This window comes from Erpetoichthys calabaricus, chromosome 16, assembly GCF_900747795.2.
Source record: "Erpetoichthys calabaricus chromosome 16, fErpCal1.3, whole genome shotgun sequence".
Classification (NCBI taxonomy): Eukaryota; Metazoa; Chordata; class Cladistia; order Polypteriformes; family Polypteridae; genus Erpetoichthys; species Erpetoichthys calabaricus.
Window position 1 is genome coordinate 3937568 of NC_041409.2, and position 19114 is coordinate 3956681.

Here is a 19114-nt window from a genome sequence, read left to right on the forward strand (position 1 = left end):
AGAGACAACCTGAGAAAAGCAAGGTAAAGGTACAGTAAAAGACTTAGATGGCTGCGAACAAACCCCACTGGAGGAGTAGGGAGGTCTGCTGTAGAAAGTGTGTGGGGAGCAGGGTGGGCATAACCCATGCACAGTCAGAAGGGGTTTTTAAAGTTCTGACAGTATTAAAAAGTCATATGGAAAATGCAGAAATTCAGAAAAGAAGCACCCGGCACAGGAGGAAACAGTTCATTGATTCAGAAGAGTCCTCATCTTCAGACAGTGTTAAAGATAAAGGAGGATTCACTGACTTGATCTTCCTTTTTTGGACAGGAATCAGGAAATGGAAGAAGAGCTTCAATTCTCCTGAATGAAATCTTTTTTGACTGAACTGAATGGTGTTACGGTTCAGATGTTTTTTTTTTATTTTCCTGATGTCCAGTTACTCAATAGGTTGAAATTATTTATAAAAAGGTTTACCGAGAGAGAAGTTTGCTGCCTCAAAAGTATTATTAAGAAACTACCCTAATTGTATAATTGCTAATTAAACAGATCCATAATGGATCTGAAAGTTATCTCTCATTAGCTTCCTCGTATTGTTGTTTAATGTCTCTTGTGTGTTTCTTTCTCTCATAAAATAAAACAATTCAGGATAGACCCCTTTAACATCAGTCGGTGCAGAGATGAGTCAAAGAGGCCTACGCTGTGCAAATTCCTTATGGCAATGGCTTTCCCCAGCAGACACACAGAGATATTGGTCTGGAGTCACTGTGGATGAGGACATGCTTTTTAGCCATTTTGGGATAGCAAGCCTATTACCTGGACACCTGAATCCTGCCTGTGTGTCAGAAACCTGAAGGGCCAACTGCTATTAAGAGTCATCACTGAGAAATGCAATTTTCAATTGAATTATATGTACACACCACCAGATGGTAAAGAATGACTGGAGTGCATTGCAATGTTCAACAATACAAAAACATCAAATTGGTTACGGGGGGATTCTAATTGTACCTTGAGCAATGACTTAGACAGGGGGCACCTTAAGTCTGGTCCACCATTCCCTCGAGCAATACAACAAACCTGTGAACAGTACGAGCTGCAGGATGTGTGGAGAGCAAATCATGGATGGGGGCATCAGACAGTATAGGTGGGTGCAGGTGAGAAGGTCTCTGTCTCTCTCTCTCTGTCATGAGGCATAGAAGCATCTAGAAGCATCTTCATTTTTGAGACATTCATTGGGCACATCTCCTAGTTCCTCCAACATTTCACCTCGGATGTTACCAGAGCATGAATGCATGCACCCACATTTTAGGAAAAGAGAATGTTGAGCTCCAGCAGATCCCAGATTCTCCTTCTTCTGAATATACCCTGGAAAGCTTGAGAAGGAAGAAAGTGGCACTGTTGGTCTACTAGATAATAAAGTCCTTGACAACGAAGAAAGTGGCAGCATTGATCTACTCGAGTATAAAGTCCAAGCATCTCTTCTCCATTCACATTTTCAAAGCCAAAACTAATTGTGATCTCTCAATTAAATGGTCCTCTACTTTTGTGTCACCACCACCTGATGTGGTGCATGAAATAAAGCGGGTGCCCCACAAGACCTACTGCATTAGATCCTCTGGGGCAAAGCCTGGAAACAATGAGTAATGACCCAAGTACACTTATGTTAGGTACCATGCTCAGTAAAGGCTGGTCGTTCTTTTGGCATTGAACCCCTGCATATTTTGTATTCACAGTGAAAGGTTTATCTATTTTTGTGTCCCATCTGCCTTTTCAAAATACAAAATACAGTGGAACCTCGGCTCATGACCATAATTCGTTCCAAAACTCTGGTTGTAACCCGATTTGGTCGTGAACCGAAGTAATTTCCCCCATAGGATTGTATGTAAATACAATTAATCTGTTCCAGACCACCATATGAACTGTATGTAAATATATATATTTTTTTAAGTTTTTAAGTACAAATATAGTTAATTAAACCATAGAATGTACAGCGTAATAGTAAACTAAATGTAAAAACATTGAATAACACTGAGAAAACCTTGAACAACAGACAAAACTAACACTGCAATAGTTCGCGCTATAGCGCTACGAACAGCTCGCTAAAAACACTTTTTTTAATGAGCTTTAAGCACAGGGAAAAAAATGAACATTTGAAAAATCCGTAATTTAATAAACCACCAAGAAAAGTAACATTGTAACAATACACGCTACGAACCGATCGCTGTAAACACAAGTGAAGTGGAGGTTAAAATCCAATAGAAAAAAGTCTTCATTAAATACAACGAGTTTAAAACAATGCGCGTGTGTTAGTGTGTGTCTGTCTGTCTCTCTCTCGCGTGTGTGTCTCTCTCGAATGCTGCACAGGGAATGTACAGGGAGAGACTGGACATCATCGGCGTGCACAAACCGAAAGGGACACTGGCTTCTTTGTATACCGAGTGTGTGGTCGTGAACAGATGCAAAAGTTTGGCGAACGTTTTGGTCGTAAACCGATTTGTACGTGTACCGAGACGTTCGTGAACCGAGGTTCCACTGTACTCAGGTCACATTATAGTGCTGGTGGGAAACCACGCAGACATTGACGGTATGGTGTCTATTTTAGAAATCAATCTACAAGTGCTGCCTGCAAAGATGAACTAAAACAAGAGCTCAGCAGCGTGGTTGGGGAGACGGAGTGAGTTACCTCTGACAAAGGTGACAAAGTGGCTTCAAATATCTAGGAATGTCTTTTTGGATGAGCCTGAGAACGAGGAAGGCGTATTCTCATACAGTGAGAAGTCATTTAAAGAACCGGTAGTGGCTGCTACCATGGTGAAACAGCTTTGATTATCAATAACTTTTCAATCTCAGCCCTGTCACATGAACTGCCAGAGACTGAACCTCCTCTTGCATTTTTATTTTTATACCCATACAGGAAAGTTGCCTTTTTGTAATGGAATGCACTTGCTTAGGCAGTTTTTGCCATATTTGCCTCTGGCTGAAGGTGGCAAGGACTGATTGATGGGTGCAGCTGAAGAAACGTTTTCTGGCTACAGGTTTTATAAAATCTTTTGTACGGCTGAGAGGCCTGTCCTGGAGGCCACTTGCTTGGGCCTTTTTTTACGATGAGTGGAAGAGCTTCACATTGACAGGGCCCTTCTTAATGAACAGCAGGATTCCATCTACTTCTGGTCTCACATCCATTTACCACGGCTTACTGAGAGCATGGCATCTCTTTGTGCCCCATGTCGAATGAAATTCTGCCAGTCTCTTATAGGCTTCAGATCATGGACATTGTGTGTTCAGTCCAGTATAACTCAAGTTCACTACTTAATTGATATGGATGAATGCTGATGGTATTGTACTGAGAAGATGGTGGAACAGTTGGGACTGCACCCTTTGAAACAGTCTTATCAGCTGCCGCAGATCGATGCCAGCCTCCCTCCTGTCAAAGACATTAAAGTTGTATGTTGTAGCTGCCATTTCGGAAGTGGAAAACACCAAAGTAATGTATGCAATCTGTCAGCAGTCGTTCCTTGGATGGTACACTAAGACAGAATATGTGCATTGGCAAGTCACTGGGAATAATGGGATGAGCAAATCTGGGGGCAAGAGATGTATGGCGCTTGGCAGAATTTGTACAAGACAACTGGAGACTTACAATGGCATGTGCTGCATGGCATTGTGGCCATTAAGGCCTATGGCCCACTCAGTGATCCCTTATTGACATTCTGTGGGTAGCTGGAGACCACCTTTCACTGTTATCTTTTCTGTCTTAGAGGTTGACCCACGTTGTTAACTCTGTGTTTCTGTCCTTAATTTTAATGATTGTACTGTACATTTATTTATGGTTTTCCTATGACCGAGGGTAATCATCCTGTATATATTGTTGATTATTCCCTAACTGGGCAGGCAAAGTTGGCTCTTTATAAATCTGGAAAAGGAAAAATCATATCAAAGGAGCAGTGTGATTTTCTTACGTAAAATGGGGGAAACTTTGTGAACTGGGTGGCACAGTGGTAGCACTGCTGCCTCGCAGTAAGGAGACCTGGGTTCGCTTCCCGGGTCCTCCCTGCGTGGAGTTTGCATGTTGTCTGCGTGGGTTTCCTCCCACAGTCTAAAGACATGCAGGTTAGGTGCATTGGCGATCCTAAATTATCCCTGTTGTGTGGGTGCCCTGCGGTGGGCTGGCACCCTGTATGGGGTTTGTTCCTGTGTTGGCTGGGATTGGCTCCAGCAGACCCCTGTGTTAGGATATAGTGGGTTGGAAGATGACTGACTGACTTTATAAACTTCATTTGTTTCTCTTATTTGAAATGGGAGTTGAGATTTGTTTATCGTTTTGTGTTGAGTTGTGTTGTTCTTTATTACTTTTTTACGTTTTAGTGACTTTTCATTATAAAGCTGATTTCAAAATCTTTCTTTCTTTATGTCTAGTTTGTGTCTTTATATTAAATGAATCTCTGACACCCCCAGTAAAAGACCTGGGGGACCCCCCCACTGAATTATTGTTGCTGTTACTACCGCTACATACAGGTGGTTAGCAATTTCCCCATCTCTGCTTTCATTGCCATCCTACTAAGATCAAGATTATTGGAAGACATCCCAAAGAGAAAAATGCATAAAGGCAGTCTCGATAATAATGTTTTCTTTTATTCACTCCATCTTTCTGTTCTAAACAAAAGGCTTTCTAACTCTGGGCACCCTTCTATCTATTCTTCCTTAATTCCCCCCGCCACTTGCTTCCAGCATTGCTGTGCAGAGCCAGAGATATAAATTGCTTGTGACAGGGCCAGGAAAGCAGACAGGGAATAGGTGGGTTACTCCCGAGGCAGGCATGGATGTTGACAAGGGGCGCATGCTAAAAGCTGCTCTGCAATCGATGACTTTCCAGCTAGAGTCAAAATGCGGTTTTAAATATTTAATAAATGGGGAAAATGGCGTTGTTAGCAATAGCGGTTCATTAGCAAGTTAACGAGCATTTTACGAGAGTGGGGAAAAACATTTACACAGACAAACGACAATAAAATAGAGTGCTTTCAGTCAAAAAATCGACCACAAGAAGAACTAAACAGCAGCATCCTAAAATGAAATTCTAATATACTTTTGCCTTTAGCCTGCTGCGTAACTCCTAAATGGCTCGATTATGTAAGGCCTGTGCGCACACACACGCATTCATCTGCATTCATACACACATTATTTGATCACAATGCCGAGCCTGGTGGCCTCTTGCCTACTCCGACCCTGCACTAAGCGTCTCTGTGCCTCCAACAAGCATGCATCTCTCTTTCACATGCTGCCAAACGTCCCACACAAACCTGCAGCATCTGTAATGTCAGCCACTAACTACAAAAAAACAATCTGTTAACATTTCACGGTTGCTGTGAATGAAAAAGAATAATAAGCAACAACCTGTTCTCAGCTTTATTTGAATCCAGCAAGAGATACAAGAGGAACAGGGGCCATCAGCTTATGATGCACTGCTGGTTCAAAAAGGCTCTTCACTAATAACACGCGGGCCAGTCAGCAATTATACAGACTCCGAAAGCCAAAACCCCAGCAACTATGGCCCTGCTTTGTGGGACCGACTGGACAAAAGGTTTTAATACATGATGGTTGGGACCAGGCCGAGGAAAAGATGTATGGTCAGTCAATATCTCACAATCCCAGAAAATCCATCAGCTCTGTCGTATTCAGATGTTAATGGCCATTTTAAATCAGGCACCTGACAAAAAAAAAAATGAAATCTGGAAAAAGCCGCACAGCACCCGAGGAGCACACATTAACCCTGTATGTCCCCGTTTTCCTCACAAAGGCACGCTCCACACCGAGCTATGCTGCTGCGTCCTAGTGGGCATTTGTGACCTAAATATGCGTCTTTCTTTTTATACAGGGTGACACAAAAAAACGGGAACTTTTTTACAATCCAATAAAACTAGAAGTGATAAAAGAAATAAATTTTATTCATAGTAATTGAAACCTTAAAATTTGCCATTTACGAAAAATTGATAGAATTTATCATTTTTTAAAAATTACGTCTTTTAGATGGCGTCCTCCTGTACGAATACATTCTTGAAATCTGCTGTTGAGATTCTTCATTGACCGCTGTAACATCTCAGCTGGGATACTGTGAATTTCATCCCGAATTCTCTGTTTTAACTCATCCAGGGTTCTTGGTCGAGTCGTGTACACTTTACTCTTGAGGTAGCCCCACAAGAAAAAATCACAAACGGATAAATCTGGCAATCTAGGGGGCCAGGGAATGTTACCGAATCTTGAGATCACACGGTTACCGAACAATTCTCGCACAGCTTCCATTGATTGCCGTGCAGTGTGTGATGTCGCTCCATCCTGTTGAAACCAGGTTTTTTCTTTAGGGCAGATCCAGGCTCTTCAAACTTATTAATCCAACCTTTTATCGCGTGTTTTGACGGAACGACACCATGACGTCCTAAATTATAAAAACGTCGAAACTCCCTCTGCGCAGCTTCCAAACTATCATTGTTTTTATAAAACATTTTTATGGCTAACGCACGCTGTTGCCCGTTCCACTGATCCATGATTACTAAAATGGCGGAGTGTTTACTTGCTAAATGTCACTAACCCGCAGTGCTACCACCTGCTAATGGCTACCAATACGCATTTCAAAAATTCCCGTTATTCTGTGTCACCCTGTAGTTTCCATTTTACTTCTTTTGGATTTTAAATTGTGACAAACAGTTCATTCATTAAAAGTAATAAGAGTGCACAGCTCAGCATGTTCACTGTGAAGGACCTCGTGGACCACCCCATCAATACAGTAAGTCGAGTACTGCAGTGCAGTAAGCCAACAGCCGAGATATCCGAGTGCTGCCCCGCCGGAGTTACCGGGGCAGTCCAGTAGTGTTCGGCAAGCATGAAAAGAAAAACATGGCGCTTCTGACCACACTGGGTCTGGAGCTGGGACATAACCCTAACCCTAACCCTAACCCTAACCCTACTGCAGTGCAGTAAGCCAACAGCCGAGATATCCGAGTGCTGCGCCGCCGGAGTTACCGGGGCAGTCCAGTAGTGTTCGGCAAGCATGAAAAGAAAAACATGGCGCTTCTGACCACACTGGGTCTGGAGCTGGGACATAAGGGGCATGTGAGCAAAATTTACCAAGCTGATTGACTGTTTTTGAGCCCCTACCTGATAATGTCCTCTGCGTGTCTGATGGCCAAGAGCAAAGGGCGGTGTGTTCTTTCGTGGTTCGTTCAGCCCTTTCCATACCATCTTTAACATCCGCTGTTGTCAACTGGCCATGGTTCAACAGTTAATTAATGGGCAGATAATGTTCATTTCCATTTATGTTAATCAGTTTCTGTGTGTTTTAACAAATCTGTACCTTTACGTGTTCTAATTCTGCATTTAGTAATTTGTGAAATCTATACTTGCAGTTTGCGTGAGAACTTGTCATAGCGCTCTGTGCCCACACTCACTGAAAATAAACAGAATCGAATTGAATGTATGAGACGATCCCACTTTGCTGTATTCATTTGAGTTTACGGCTGGCACTCAAACACACAGTTGATGCTGTTTTGTGACTAGATCTGCACAAATAAGTCAAGGATTAGCTCTTATTTCTTTGCGAAAAAAGATAATAATAAGTAAAATGTACATGTCAACTCCACTAATATGGATAGCATTGGCGTCTCCACATTGTCCAGCTCAGGCCGCCCTTCTGAATGGCGCTGACAAGCAATTTTCCTCTAGAAAGCTCATACATGCCATCTGTCCTGTAGCACATGAGCGTGTTGTGTTTCTCATCATCTCACATCAGTATAATATTATTGTTACTGTTCCTCTGTGTGGACAGCAGGAGGCAACCCTTAAGGGCAAAAACAGCCAGACTATCACCTGCTTTGCAGGGTACCCTGCTTTGTTTTGTAATAAATATTTGCAGAGTCCCAAAGAAGCGAAAAGAACAGAAAAGAGCGGACAAGTCGCTCTAGGGAGTTTTTTTTTTATACTTTTCGGATGTGGATAGGAAAGATTTGGCCTTTTGTTTTTTAACTATTCAATAGTACCCACTCTTCTAAATTATGAATGTCTTCTAAAGCGTATACTTTAGTATTCTAGCAGATGAGACAATGTTAGGAAAATAAAATGTTAAGAACAAATTGGGAACTTCTATAAAGAAACAGGGACATCAGCTGACATAAACATGGAAGGCAGCCTCTCAGCAACTATTAAACAAAGATAAAATAAATACATTCAACAACGCTTATTTTTTTCAAATAAAAGATGCATTTGTCAAATACACAGATTTCTCAGACTTGTTCAGTTTATGATATGGCTGTGGGAGACCAGTGTCTGTCCCAGCTGCATTAGACCAGGGTGGTACGATGTGCCAGTTCTTCACAAGGCCCACTCACACATCCACATAGGGAGAGAATTAAGAATGGCCAGTTGATCTAAGATACGCGTCTTTGGGGAGTAACAGGAAGATCAAAAACCCATGGCAACACAGGGAGAACATGCAAACCCTTCACACACAGTTACTAGGTATGCATTTCAGACAATAGATATTACACCCTTAAGTGCTACCCACTGCACCACCGTGCCACCCACTGCTAAATATTCTGTCTTTTCAATAACTGTTAAGTGAAGATTGGGTTAGTATTAGCCAATAAAGGTAGAGTATGTTCTAACATCATGTGGTGTTCTGCTTTTAAAAAATTTTAAAGATTAAAGTAAGATGTTTTTTGGGCAGTGCTGAAATGAAATTCAAATGTTTATTTCCCAAAATAAGTTCACTGCGGAGTGTTTATCATTTAAACAGAATTTCACCTTAGAAGAACTAACTTGTGTTCTCTAATTTCATGACAGTTTTGAATTCTATAACCAGGCCCTGCTTGAAGTTGACAAAAACGATGTATCAGAAAAGGGACACCATTCATAGCAGGGCACACTCAGATAACCCTCACTCATACTGGGCCAATTTAGAGTCTGCACACATTTAGGATAAGGGCAAAAGCCTACACAACCTACACAAACAGTAACGGGACTAGGAATGAAATTCAGGTCCATGGAGTGGTGAGGTGGCAACATTGACACATCATCATAAACCAGAGATGCAACCAGAGAGTCTTTTGTCAGTGGGAATCAACACAAACCTAAACCACCCATCCATTTTAAAACCAGTCTGTCTGCTTCAGGATGGTGGGGAACTGGGGAGCTCATGCAACGTTGGAGAAGCTTGGCTGGACAGGATGCCAGTCTTTTGCAGAGCACACTGATGCACTCACCTACATTCACACCCTTTCACACCAGACCAGTGTAAAGCATCAGTTAATATAATGTACTCATCTTTGGCTAGAAAGCAATCAAACTCTACACAGACAAGCTGTGAGGTTGCAGCACTAACAAATTCCCTACTTTACAAGGTAAAGGGTATCACATTCAAAACAATCAACATTAAATACATTTGTAGTTGATGATGAGAAAGTGTAGCAGTAAAGGAGTAGATTTAAAATAATGCTAAATCATTTCATACTACGAATTACAAGGAATAGGAAAACCAATAGGGCTCCTCAGTGGATGAGCAAAGTAATAGTAAGAAATAATGAAGAAAGTCATTATGTGCAACTGAACACACAAAGGAAATTAGAAGTAGCAAAAGGAAGCTAAAAAAGAATATTATTAAAAATGAAAACACCAATACTAAAGAGTTCTTTGTGCACTTCATCAGTAAGAGAAGCTTGAAAGAGTAGATGACGCATGGTCCGCCTTTTCCACAGGTCAAAAGACTACGTAACAGCTGCTCATACTGACAACTGCATGTTTCTCGTGTATGTCCTGTGATGTTTTATTTAATGTACGGTGATGGTATCGTACTACTAATGTGATTAGTCTGTGCAAGACACACAAGTTAATAATTTAAATGTTCTATATCAGGGGTCCGCAACTCCGGTCCTGGAGGGCCCCAGTGGCTGCAGGTTTTCATTCTTACCCTTTTCTTAATTAGTGACCTGTTTTTGCTGCTAATTAACTCATTTTCCATTCATTTCAATTGACTTTGTTTTTTATGATTTGCTCCCCTGTATTTCCTCATCGTTCCTCTGAATTGCTTCATTTCTTTCCTTAAAAGGCACCAAAACAGAAATGAAATGTGAAGTGAGGGAACCAACAGAAGCAAGTAAGTCAGGGCCTCAAACTCCGACCAATTTCACTCCAACCAGTTGCTTAATTAGGCGCCAAGTCTTGTTGTTAATTAAACTCGTTCTTTAATTCCATGGCTTGTTGCTGCTCTCATTGTGCAATGGCAGACGTTTCTGAAATTGTTGATTTTCTCTTTTCTTAGACTAAAGTTTAAATGTTTTGTGGACCTGAGCAGATCAACATTCCTGAGACCTTCATCTTTCTTTATTTACAGACTAGACATTAAGCCCGTTACAATAACGGGCGCTAGAACAGTAGTGCATAAACATTAGTAGGAACAGTCTATATTAAATGGCAAGACCTTGACCTCATTCTGTTTCTTGTCTTAATTTTTTTTTGTCAAAAATATTTTTGCAAGAAGCCTAAAGTAAAATAATAATAAAAATAAAATAGAAACGTATATGACAATACAGTAAGTATAATTAATATTACATTTATCCTCTCCTCTGTGGCTGTTGATTGATAAGTTGTTTCTGTTTGAAGATCTCCTATCCTGCCTCTCTTTATTTTAGCTCGCTGTGGCGTCTCTCCAGCAAGTACTGTGCAGTTCCCCAGCAAGTATTTTAATCTGTGCTGGCGTGCAGCTGATTATTTTATGTGTGGCGTCTCCCCAGCAACGGATTTTATGTGCTGGAAAATAAATCTACTTTTAGAAGTCATCGTATTGTAATATCATGAAAATTCATATATTTAGGAAAACCCCTTCAACGACTGACACTTTACACTTTACCGGGCCAAGCTTCTTAATCGCAAATCTGATATCCTCAGAGTGAACACTTGCACAACAACAAGCACTAATCCCACCTCTGTGGGGAAGCTGGTCTCCGCGTCTCAGTACCTGACTGGATTTTTCGTGCCTTATGTTTTAGGTGTTACCTCATTTACTGAAATCCGATTGGATCGGCTGCGCGATATTTTATAGGTCCCGCCCACTCTGTCTTGGGTGACGGGTCAGGCGGCCTTTGAAGCATCGCACCGTGCCCCGCGCATGCGCACGTCACCAGAAGACACACACACATGGACACTGGACGCACACAGGGGTTTTATTAAAGAGGATATTGTATGATCAACAATGTTGGTCATGTTTTGCTGGTCATGATTTGGCTGATTTTATATCTCATTATTATTTGGCTACTAACTAAGGAAAAGAAATAATTAAGGGGTCTGAGTCTTCAACAGCAAGTCATTTAAAATGAATTCAAAAGAAGTTAATTAGGAGCCAAAACAGGTCACTAATTAAGAAAAGGGTTAGAATGAAAACCTGCAAAGGGCTACAATGAAAACCTGCAGCCACTGGGGCCCTCCAGGACCGGAGTTGGGGACCCCTGTTCTATATCCACATGACAATACAGTAATCCCTCCTCCATCGCGGGGGTTGCGTTCCAGAGCCACCCACGAAATAAGAAAATCCGCGAAGTAGAAACCATATGTTTATATGGTTATTTTTATATTGTCATGCTTGGGTCACAGATTTGCGCAGAAACACAGGAGATTGTAGAGAGACAGGAACGTTATTCAAACACTGCAAACAAACACTTGTCTCTTTTTCAAAAGTTTAAACTGTGCTCCATGACAAGACAGAGATGACAGTTCTGTCTCACAATTAAAAGAATGCAAACATATCTTCCTCTTCAAAGGAGTGCGCGTCAGGAGCAGAGTCTGTCAGAAAGACAGAGGAAAGCAAACAAATCAATAGGGCTGTTTGGCTTTTAAGTATGCGAAGCACCACGGCACAAAGCTGTTGAAGGCGGCAGCTCACACCCCCTCCGTCAGGAGCAGAGAGAGAGAGAGAGACAGAGAAAAACAAAACAGTGAAAAATCAATACGTGCCCTTCGAGCTTTTAAGTATGTGAAGCACCGTGCAGCATGTCGCTTCACGAAGCAGCTGCACACAGAAGGTAGCAACGTGAAGATAATCTTTCAGCATTTTTAGACGAGCGTCCGTATCATCTAGGTGTGCGAACAGCCCCCCTGCTCACACCCCCTACGTCAGGATCAGAGAAAGTCAGCGCAAGAGAGACAGAGAAAAGTAAGTTGGGTAGCTTCTCAGCCATCTGCCAATAGCGTCCCTTGTATGAAATCAACTGGGCAAACCAACTGAGGAAGCATGTACTAGAAACTAAAAGACCCATTGTCCTCATAAATCCGCGAACCAGCAAAAAATCCGCGATATATAGTTAAATATGCTTACATATAAAATCCGCGATAGAGTGAAGGCGAAGCGCGATATAGCGAGGGATCACTGTACAGTACATTTAAGCTTAAACTTTACATGTGCCCTCTAAAGAATTCAATTAAATGAATAGTTCAGTCACAAATGACCATTTGTGTATGTTACTTAGCCCACTTTGTTTGTAGTTATGGCCAACTAAATTGTTTATTATGTTTCCAAGGAGAATGAAGATATCAAAATTCCCCACAAAATGGGCTTTAATGGAGACCCATCCCAAACAACAGCAAGCAAAATCAAAACATCCTTGAAAAAGAATCTCAAATTACTCTATTCCAAAATATCAGGTACCCTGTCATATGCTCACATTGTCCTAATGGTGTATTTTGGTTAAAATCCTCTTAAAATAATATATTTACAGAAAATCCTTTCATGCATGATAGTGAAGAGCAAAGAAATGAGAGCTGAGGAGCTGGCTATCCCTCACTCATGGCCTACTAATTGATATGGATTAGCAAAAACGATTTGCACAAAACCGAATTTGCAGTGAAATTTTCTGTTTAAAAAACACAAAATAAATTGTGTTTCACTTCCACAAGAAGATAAACAATTATTTCCCATGTGTATTTCGATACATTAATTCTATATGCATCTATCGGTTATTTTGTGGTTAAATATAAATGTTAAGTAAAAAAAAAAAAAAAACATTATCAGGACTTATTTCCTGTCACATGTAGATATTCTGTTGAGCCGCCGGACGTATTCTAGCAGGGTGATGAAAATCTTAAAGATGCATCAGAGATAAAAGAGAAAGTTGAAGCTTCACAGTGCTTGGATCGCGCATATCCTCAAACCTATTCTGCACAAATCAAGAAATGGGGAAGAGCTGTTGCTAGGTAACAGTGGGGATAGCTACCTGTGTAGGGAGATTTTCCTTTTGGGAAAACACAGTATTTTCCACAACAGGGCGTCTGGGTACATCTTCATGTGAAAATGCCCAGAATGTAACATTTAAAAAAAAAAACCACTGAAACCTTGGCAGTGATGTGAATGACAGGCATAAATGGAACTGATTTGACAGGTGCAACAAATTACATGGAGTACTCAACTGCAGAAACGAACACAGTAAACACAAAGGTGTGAACGAGGCCTTAGGGAGCAACATTCCCTGTTTTCCACACTAAAAAAACGTGGACGTGAGCGTCGGTAGGAGCCAAGTTACCCGAACTATTCTATAACGTTTCACTAATTATTTATCGCTCTGACGCTGATCTTTCTGATCATAAAATCGGTGATTACGATAGCAATTGACGATTAATTGCAGAATTGCGGTATTTGAGGGTTCCTTTAGAGCGCCTCTATCTCTTGCACGATTTGGCTCAAAAACTAATCAGCACATCGTCATCTCATAACAAACTTAAGTTACTTTTCCGTCAAGCAATTTGAGCTCTAGACTGTCCTCAAAAAACTGTGACACACTGACACACACCCATTATCGAGATATCAAAGTTTTCAGCATCAGGGGACCAAAAAACAACGAGATACCGTCGAAAAAAACGAAGATTGAATTTTTTGACGAATCTAAAGCTTTCGCTCCTCCCGTATAGACGGTAGGTTATAGTGGGGGAGGGCGCAAAGCAAAAAAATACTCCCAACACTCTTTCTAGTGAGTTTTGTGTTTTGCAACAGTGAAATCGCCTGCAAAGCAATTTTTTGTGTTTGTTTCGCAAAAACTGTATGCAAAGCGAAACTTGCCTGTTTTGCGCATCACTACTCACCGGCTCACCGGACACTTCACACGGTATTTTACTGCAGAGATTTTCACGTGCAGTTGAATCGACTTTATACTTGTTGAAATATCTGAGACGTGCACAAGTACGAGACACACCTTCCGTCTCATAATGTTTTCACTCACTTTTCTTCTGCGTTAATCTCTATGTAGGCCTACAAGACCAGGCCCTGGTCACAGCTATTACAACAACAACATTTATTTCTATAGCACAATTTCATACAAATAATGTAGCTCAAAGTGCTTTACATGATGAAAAAAGACAAAATAAATAAGAATTAAAATAAGGGAACACTAATTAACATAGAATAAAAGTAAGGTCTGATGGCCAGGGAGGACAAAAAAAAAACAAAAAAAAAACTCCAGACGGCTGGAGAAAAAAAATAAAATCTGCAGGGGTTCCGAGGCCATGAGACCACCCAGCCCCCTTCAGGCATTCTACCCAACATAAATGACCTCAATCAGTCCTCATTGTATTCAGGGTTCACATGGAAGAACTTGATGATGAAGGTCATGTGGACTTCTGGGCAGGACCCTTGCCAGTGAATTAAGAGAGAGGCAGGTGCTCAGTTCAGCTTGATTTTTTGGACGATTTTCCCTAAATGTGTTATTTTACAGCAAAAATGTATGTGTTTGGGACGTTGTGAGTACATGTATAGGATATCTGACACTTGGATTATACGACGTGAGTAATTTGAGGTTTTTTTCATGGATTTGTTGATATTGCTTGCTGTTGTCCAGGTAGTGTGGTGTTGGGGTTAAGGCTTTAAACTGCAATCCCTGAGTCTGTAGGTTCAAATCCCATTACTGACCCTGAGCAAGTCACTTGACCTGCTTGCACTCCAGTTTAAAAACCAAAAGAAATGGAACCAGATGTATCATAAATATTGTAAGTTGCCTTGGATAAAGGTGTCAATCATTAATTTAAATTTCCAATATGGATGCCCATTGTTATTTCCATTATCCACGAAAACGTGACATTACATTTTTTCTTAGGCATCACAAGAAACAATGCAGGGTCAGTAAAAGATTCAAAAAATATTATTCAAGATTAAGTATTTTTTTACTCTGGTTTTAGGCCGAGGCCCACATCTGCAGTATAAGGCACAAGCAGCGTTTGCAGTGGGCCAGTACACCTCCTCAAATTTCAGCATCGAGTACCTTTTGCCGATCTTCACAGGGGACAGGTGATCACCATAAAAAAAGTATCCCCAATAATTTGGCTCCACTGGGCACAAATAAAGCAGGAACCCAACCTGGACATGGTGCAACTGTTAGCAGCATAAAAGACCATTCTGAAACCTGTTTAATCCAGTTCAGGGTTATGGGGAAGGGGAAAAAATGAAATAAAAATATACTGATACGGAAATAGGAAACACTCTTAAGTCTAACTTAATTTTCCAGGAATCGCAGGGTGTGATCAGTTCATATTAAGATTTGAAGATTTATAAGGAGTGAAGGGATACTTTGAATAAAAAGGCTTAAACCTAATAGATTACCAGGAGCAAACAAAAACAATGTTTTATTCATAAAATACTGTACACCAAATAAAAGAATCAGTTGGTATAAATATAAATTGTATGCCTCATGACTAATCAGCCATCAGAGCTGAAAATCAACAGAATCCTCTAATTAGCAGTAAAAGTAAAAGATTCATAAGGAAGCATGTAAAGGCTGTCAGAGTGAAAAGCTTTGACATATTCGTGTATTCTGTGTAATGTGATCAGAGGTTAAGAACTGTCCTAGAGCGGCAGGACATGGGCACAAGTAGACTGGGAGAGAAGCGTGACTAGGTGCTACCTTCCTAATAGTGTATCAAACACACACATCTTGTCCCCAGAGGGGACTGTTTGTCAATGCTTAAAAATATTAGCTTCAGCTTGTACTACCTGAGCAGAGTGGCAGGCAGTGCTGGGCAGAGCCTGGCACTGGGCACTGTCCCAATGTGTATATTTACATGAATTCACATCTAATATGAATGTGTCAGGCTGCACATGCCCCTTTGCACATTGTGCTCTCAGCTGTGTGTGCTGCCAGGCAGCACAAGGCATGCCGTTATATCGCATTATTTTCACAATGCCTCTTCCTGGCAGACAAACGAAATCAGAAAGAACCAAGAATGCATGACTAACGATTGCCTATGATTTGCACCCTCTGCCTCCCTCTCTCTCAGACTTCTACAATATCCAACACTGAACAAGAACGAAAATCAAATGAGCCACCAGTCCGTTTCACTTAAAGATGCAATGCCCATTAGCTTTTGCCTCGTGACTCACTGGCATTTTCGAACCAGTCCCGCTGGCACTCATCCCAGCTCCCCTTTTTCACATTGCTTCCCCCCCTGCACTTATTTAAGCTACCAGATTGAGACAAGCAGAGAATGATGAGCAGAGAGACAACGGATTGATCAAGCAAAGACAGACTCCAGAGGAGAGACAACGGCACTATGGCGTGACTCGTAAACGACAAGGGTCAGATACGAAGACAAATAGACCGGGGCCCTGGCCTTTATACAGTTCAAGGGATCACTGCGTGAGAAGGACAGACGGGCAAGCGGATCACCACTTCTCCCTGTGCTGCCAAACTCCTGTATTTGTTATCCCTCTATCTGTAACACTAGCACAAGAGGCCAAGGGGATTTCTGGGAAATCAATAAGAGAAAATTGAGATGGATGGGGGCAGTGACTCGAGCCGCATGAGTGGAAGGGAGGAATGGACAGATGGTGGGAGGGGAGAAATGGAGAGGTGCAGGGGGGGGGACTCTTCCATATACCATCTTCCCCTTTCTACCCTTCAGCTCATATAAATATCAAGACAAGCTGCCCCTTTGCTTCGGTTTAACAGGTGACGTAGCCTCTCTCCATGGAGCTGCTAGAATTCCAGCGGAGCGGATAGTGTCACTGAGAGCCACTCACCATTAACGTTGCCTTGCACCAGTAGGACATGCAGGGAGCAGGAGACCCACAGCGTGAGAATCCCTGACGCCATTGCAGATTGCAGTGCCCCCCTCAGCATCTCGGTGGGGATGAAGACGTCGCCTAAAATCCCTAAGTGAAAGAGAAAAGAAAGAATTAGGAACCCCACCTCAGAGAAGAGAATCGTGGAGGTTTAGGTCAAACTGAGCCGACTTTGTCAGATTCAGGATACTGAAGCACCAATTACAACCATCAACGAAGTGGAGGACATTTTACCAATGTTCTGCTGTACCTGGGGAAGGAATATCATTAGGCCATGTTGACTTTGGAATTCCTGCCAAATGCTGCCCATATGGTATACTAGATCACAGAAAGAAAGAAAGAAAGAAAGAAAGAAAGAAAGAAAGAAAGAAAGAAAGAAAGAAAGAAAGAAAGAAAGAAAGAAAGAAAGAAAGAAAGAAAGAAACCCATGATAAATGATAACCGTTTATTATAATAATAACAATAATTTCTCAAGAAAGAAAGCCGTACTACTCTTGCATTTCTTCAGTAATTACAACATGTCATCCTTTACAGAACGGGCCTTTGGTTTAACGTGCTGCTAGTTATCTACTGATAGTCACCATATAGATCAACAATGAAAGACACGACTGAATATTCAGAATAATGATAAGAACGATCTATAACACTTCACACTGGGTCACTTACAGACAGGGGGACATCACATAATATCTGGACGATTTTAACAACTGTTGCCTCTCCATCACCCCGCACCTCCCAATGACGTGTCTTTCCAGTGAAACCCACCACAGTCCAAGCATGCTGGTCCACTGTCACTTTGCTACCATTTCTCCATACGCTGGTTCCTCCATTTTTTACTCTACTGCCCCCTTAAATGTTTGAAGGGAACTTGTTTGTCACTAAACGAGGACCTTCTTGACAGGCCAGCTTGTTTGCGCTCCCCATAGGCAGTTCCATCTGTCTGTTTTGGTAGAATTGATATTTAAGAAGCAGCTAGACGTTGCCCTGAAGCGATCAACGTGTCTAGTGGAATTGGTGCTTTAGGAGATGACAGACCCAGCGAACTTTTCATGGCTGCCCTCACTGTATTGTATGTTCCTGTGCGCACATGACGTTACGCTTGTCACTCACACCTGACAACACGCTAAGCTGCCAATGATATACCTAATATATATATATATATATATTTTTTTTTTTTACAAAAATATATGTTATCATGAGGAAAAAAAGGCAACATCTACAGTAATCCTGTCAGGCAGCAAGAGCCGTGAGGAGATGATGGGCCCTTCAACAAGGAACATTGTAGCCCCCAGGCAGAATTTATTTTCAAAACCTTTCAAATGAGATTGTTTGATTCAATACACAGGTGGTGTACACTGGACATCCAGCTGCAACCCGTGGCCAAAGGCGGCTTCCACTCAGACTCGGCCATGTTTGTGAGATTAACACTGATTTCAGGCAATACATAGACACGGGCAGGAGGCATGCTGGGGGTAATTGGTTCCTATTTCACCTCCCCCTCTAACCAATTGTTGGCATTAACGCTGGAGCAGATTCCCACTGAGATATCAAATAAAGATTTACAATGACATTACATCTACAATTACTCCGTTTTAAAATATTATTATTAACTAACTTGTCACAAATTTGAGAATGTTATGTTCTTAGAGACCTTTGACAATGTTAAGCTATGTAAATGTACAGGTTATATTGTATATGCACTGGTCAACTTTTACCCTTGTTCCTTATCCATTGTAAGGTGGAGGGGTGGTGCCCCATTGGCACAGGGCAGGATTATAAAAGACAAAAGGAGTCTCCAGTCATGCAAGATGGCAACATTACGGACATTAAGCAGGGGCACCAGTACAAGAAATAGTTAAAAAGTGGGAGGGGACAGGTAAAGCTCCTCAAGACACACAGGGGTAGGTGACGAAAAGAGATGGTTTGGTCAAGAGAGAAATGCCAACGGGGGCTTTATATCACAAAACGAACACATGAATCTGGAATTGGAAACATAGCAGGCAGTAGGGGAATCACCTGGAAGGTCAAGACCTTTAAGGTGTGGGACCCGGATGG

The 19114-nt window shown here is 41.6% G+C and overlaps 1 protein-coding gene across 4 annotated transcripts in view; it reads right to left on the bottom strand.

The window, feature by feature from the left end:
* cadm3 (cell adhesion molecule 3) overlaps positions 1 to 19114 on the bottom strand; it is a 213457-nt gene that overhangs the window by 188409 nt on the left and 5934 nt on the right. For all 4 annotated transcript variants that reach the window (XM_051920172.1, XM_051920173.1, XM_028821848.2 and 1 more), the window contains exon 2: positions 17018 to 17149. In XM_051920172.1, the coding sequence (XP_051776132.1) occupies positions 17018 to 17117 (100 nt within the window). In that variant the 5' untranslated portion in view covers positions 17118 to 17149. The remainder of the gene's footprint in view (positions 1 to 17017; positions 17150 to 19114) is intronic.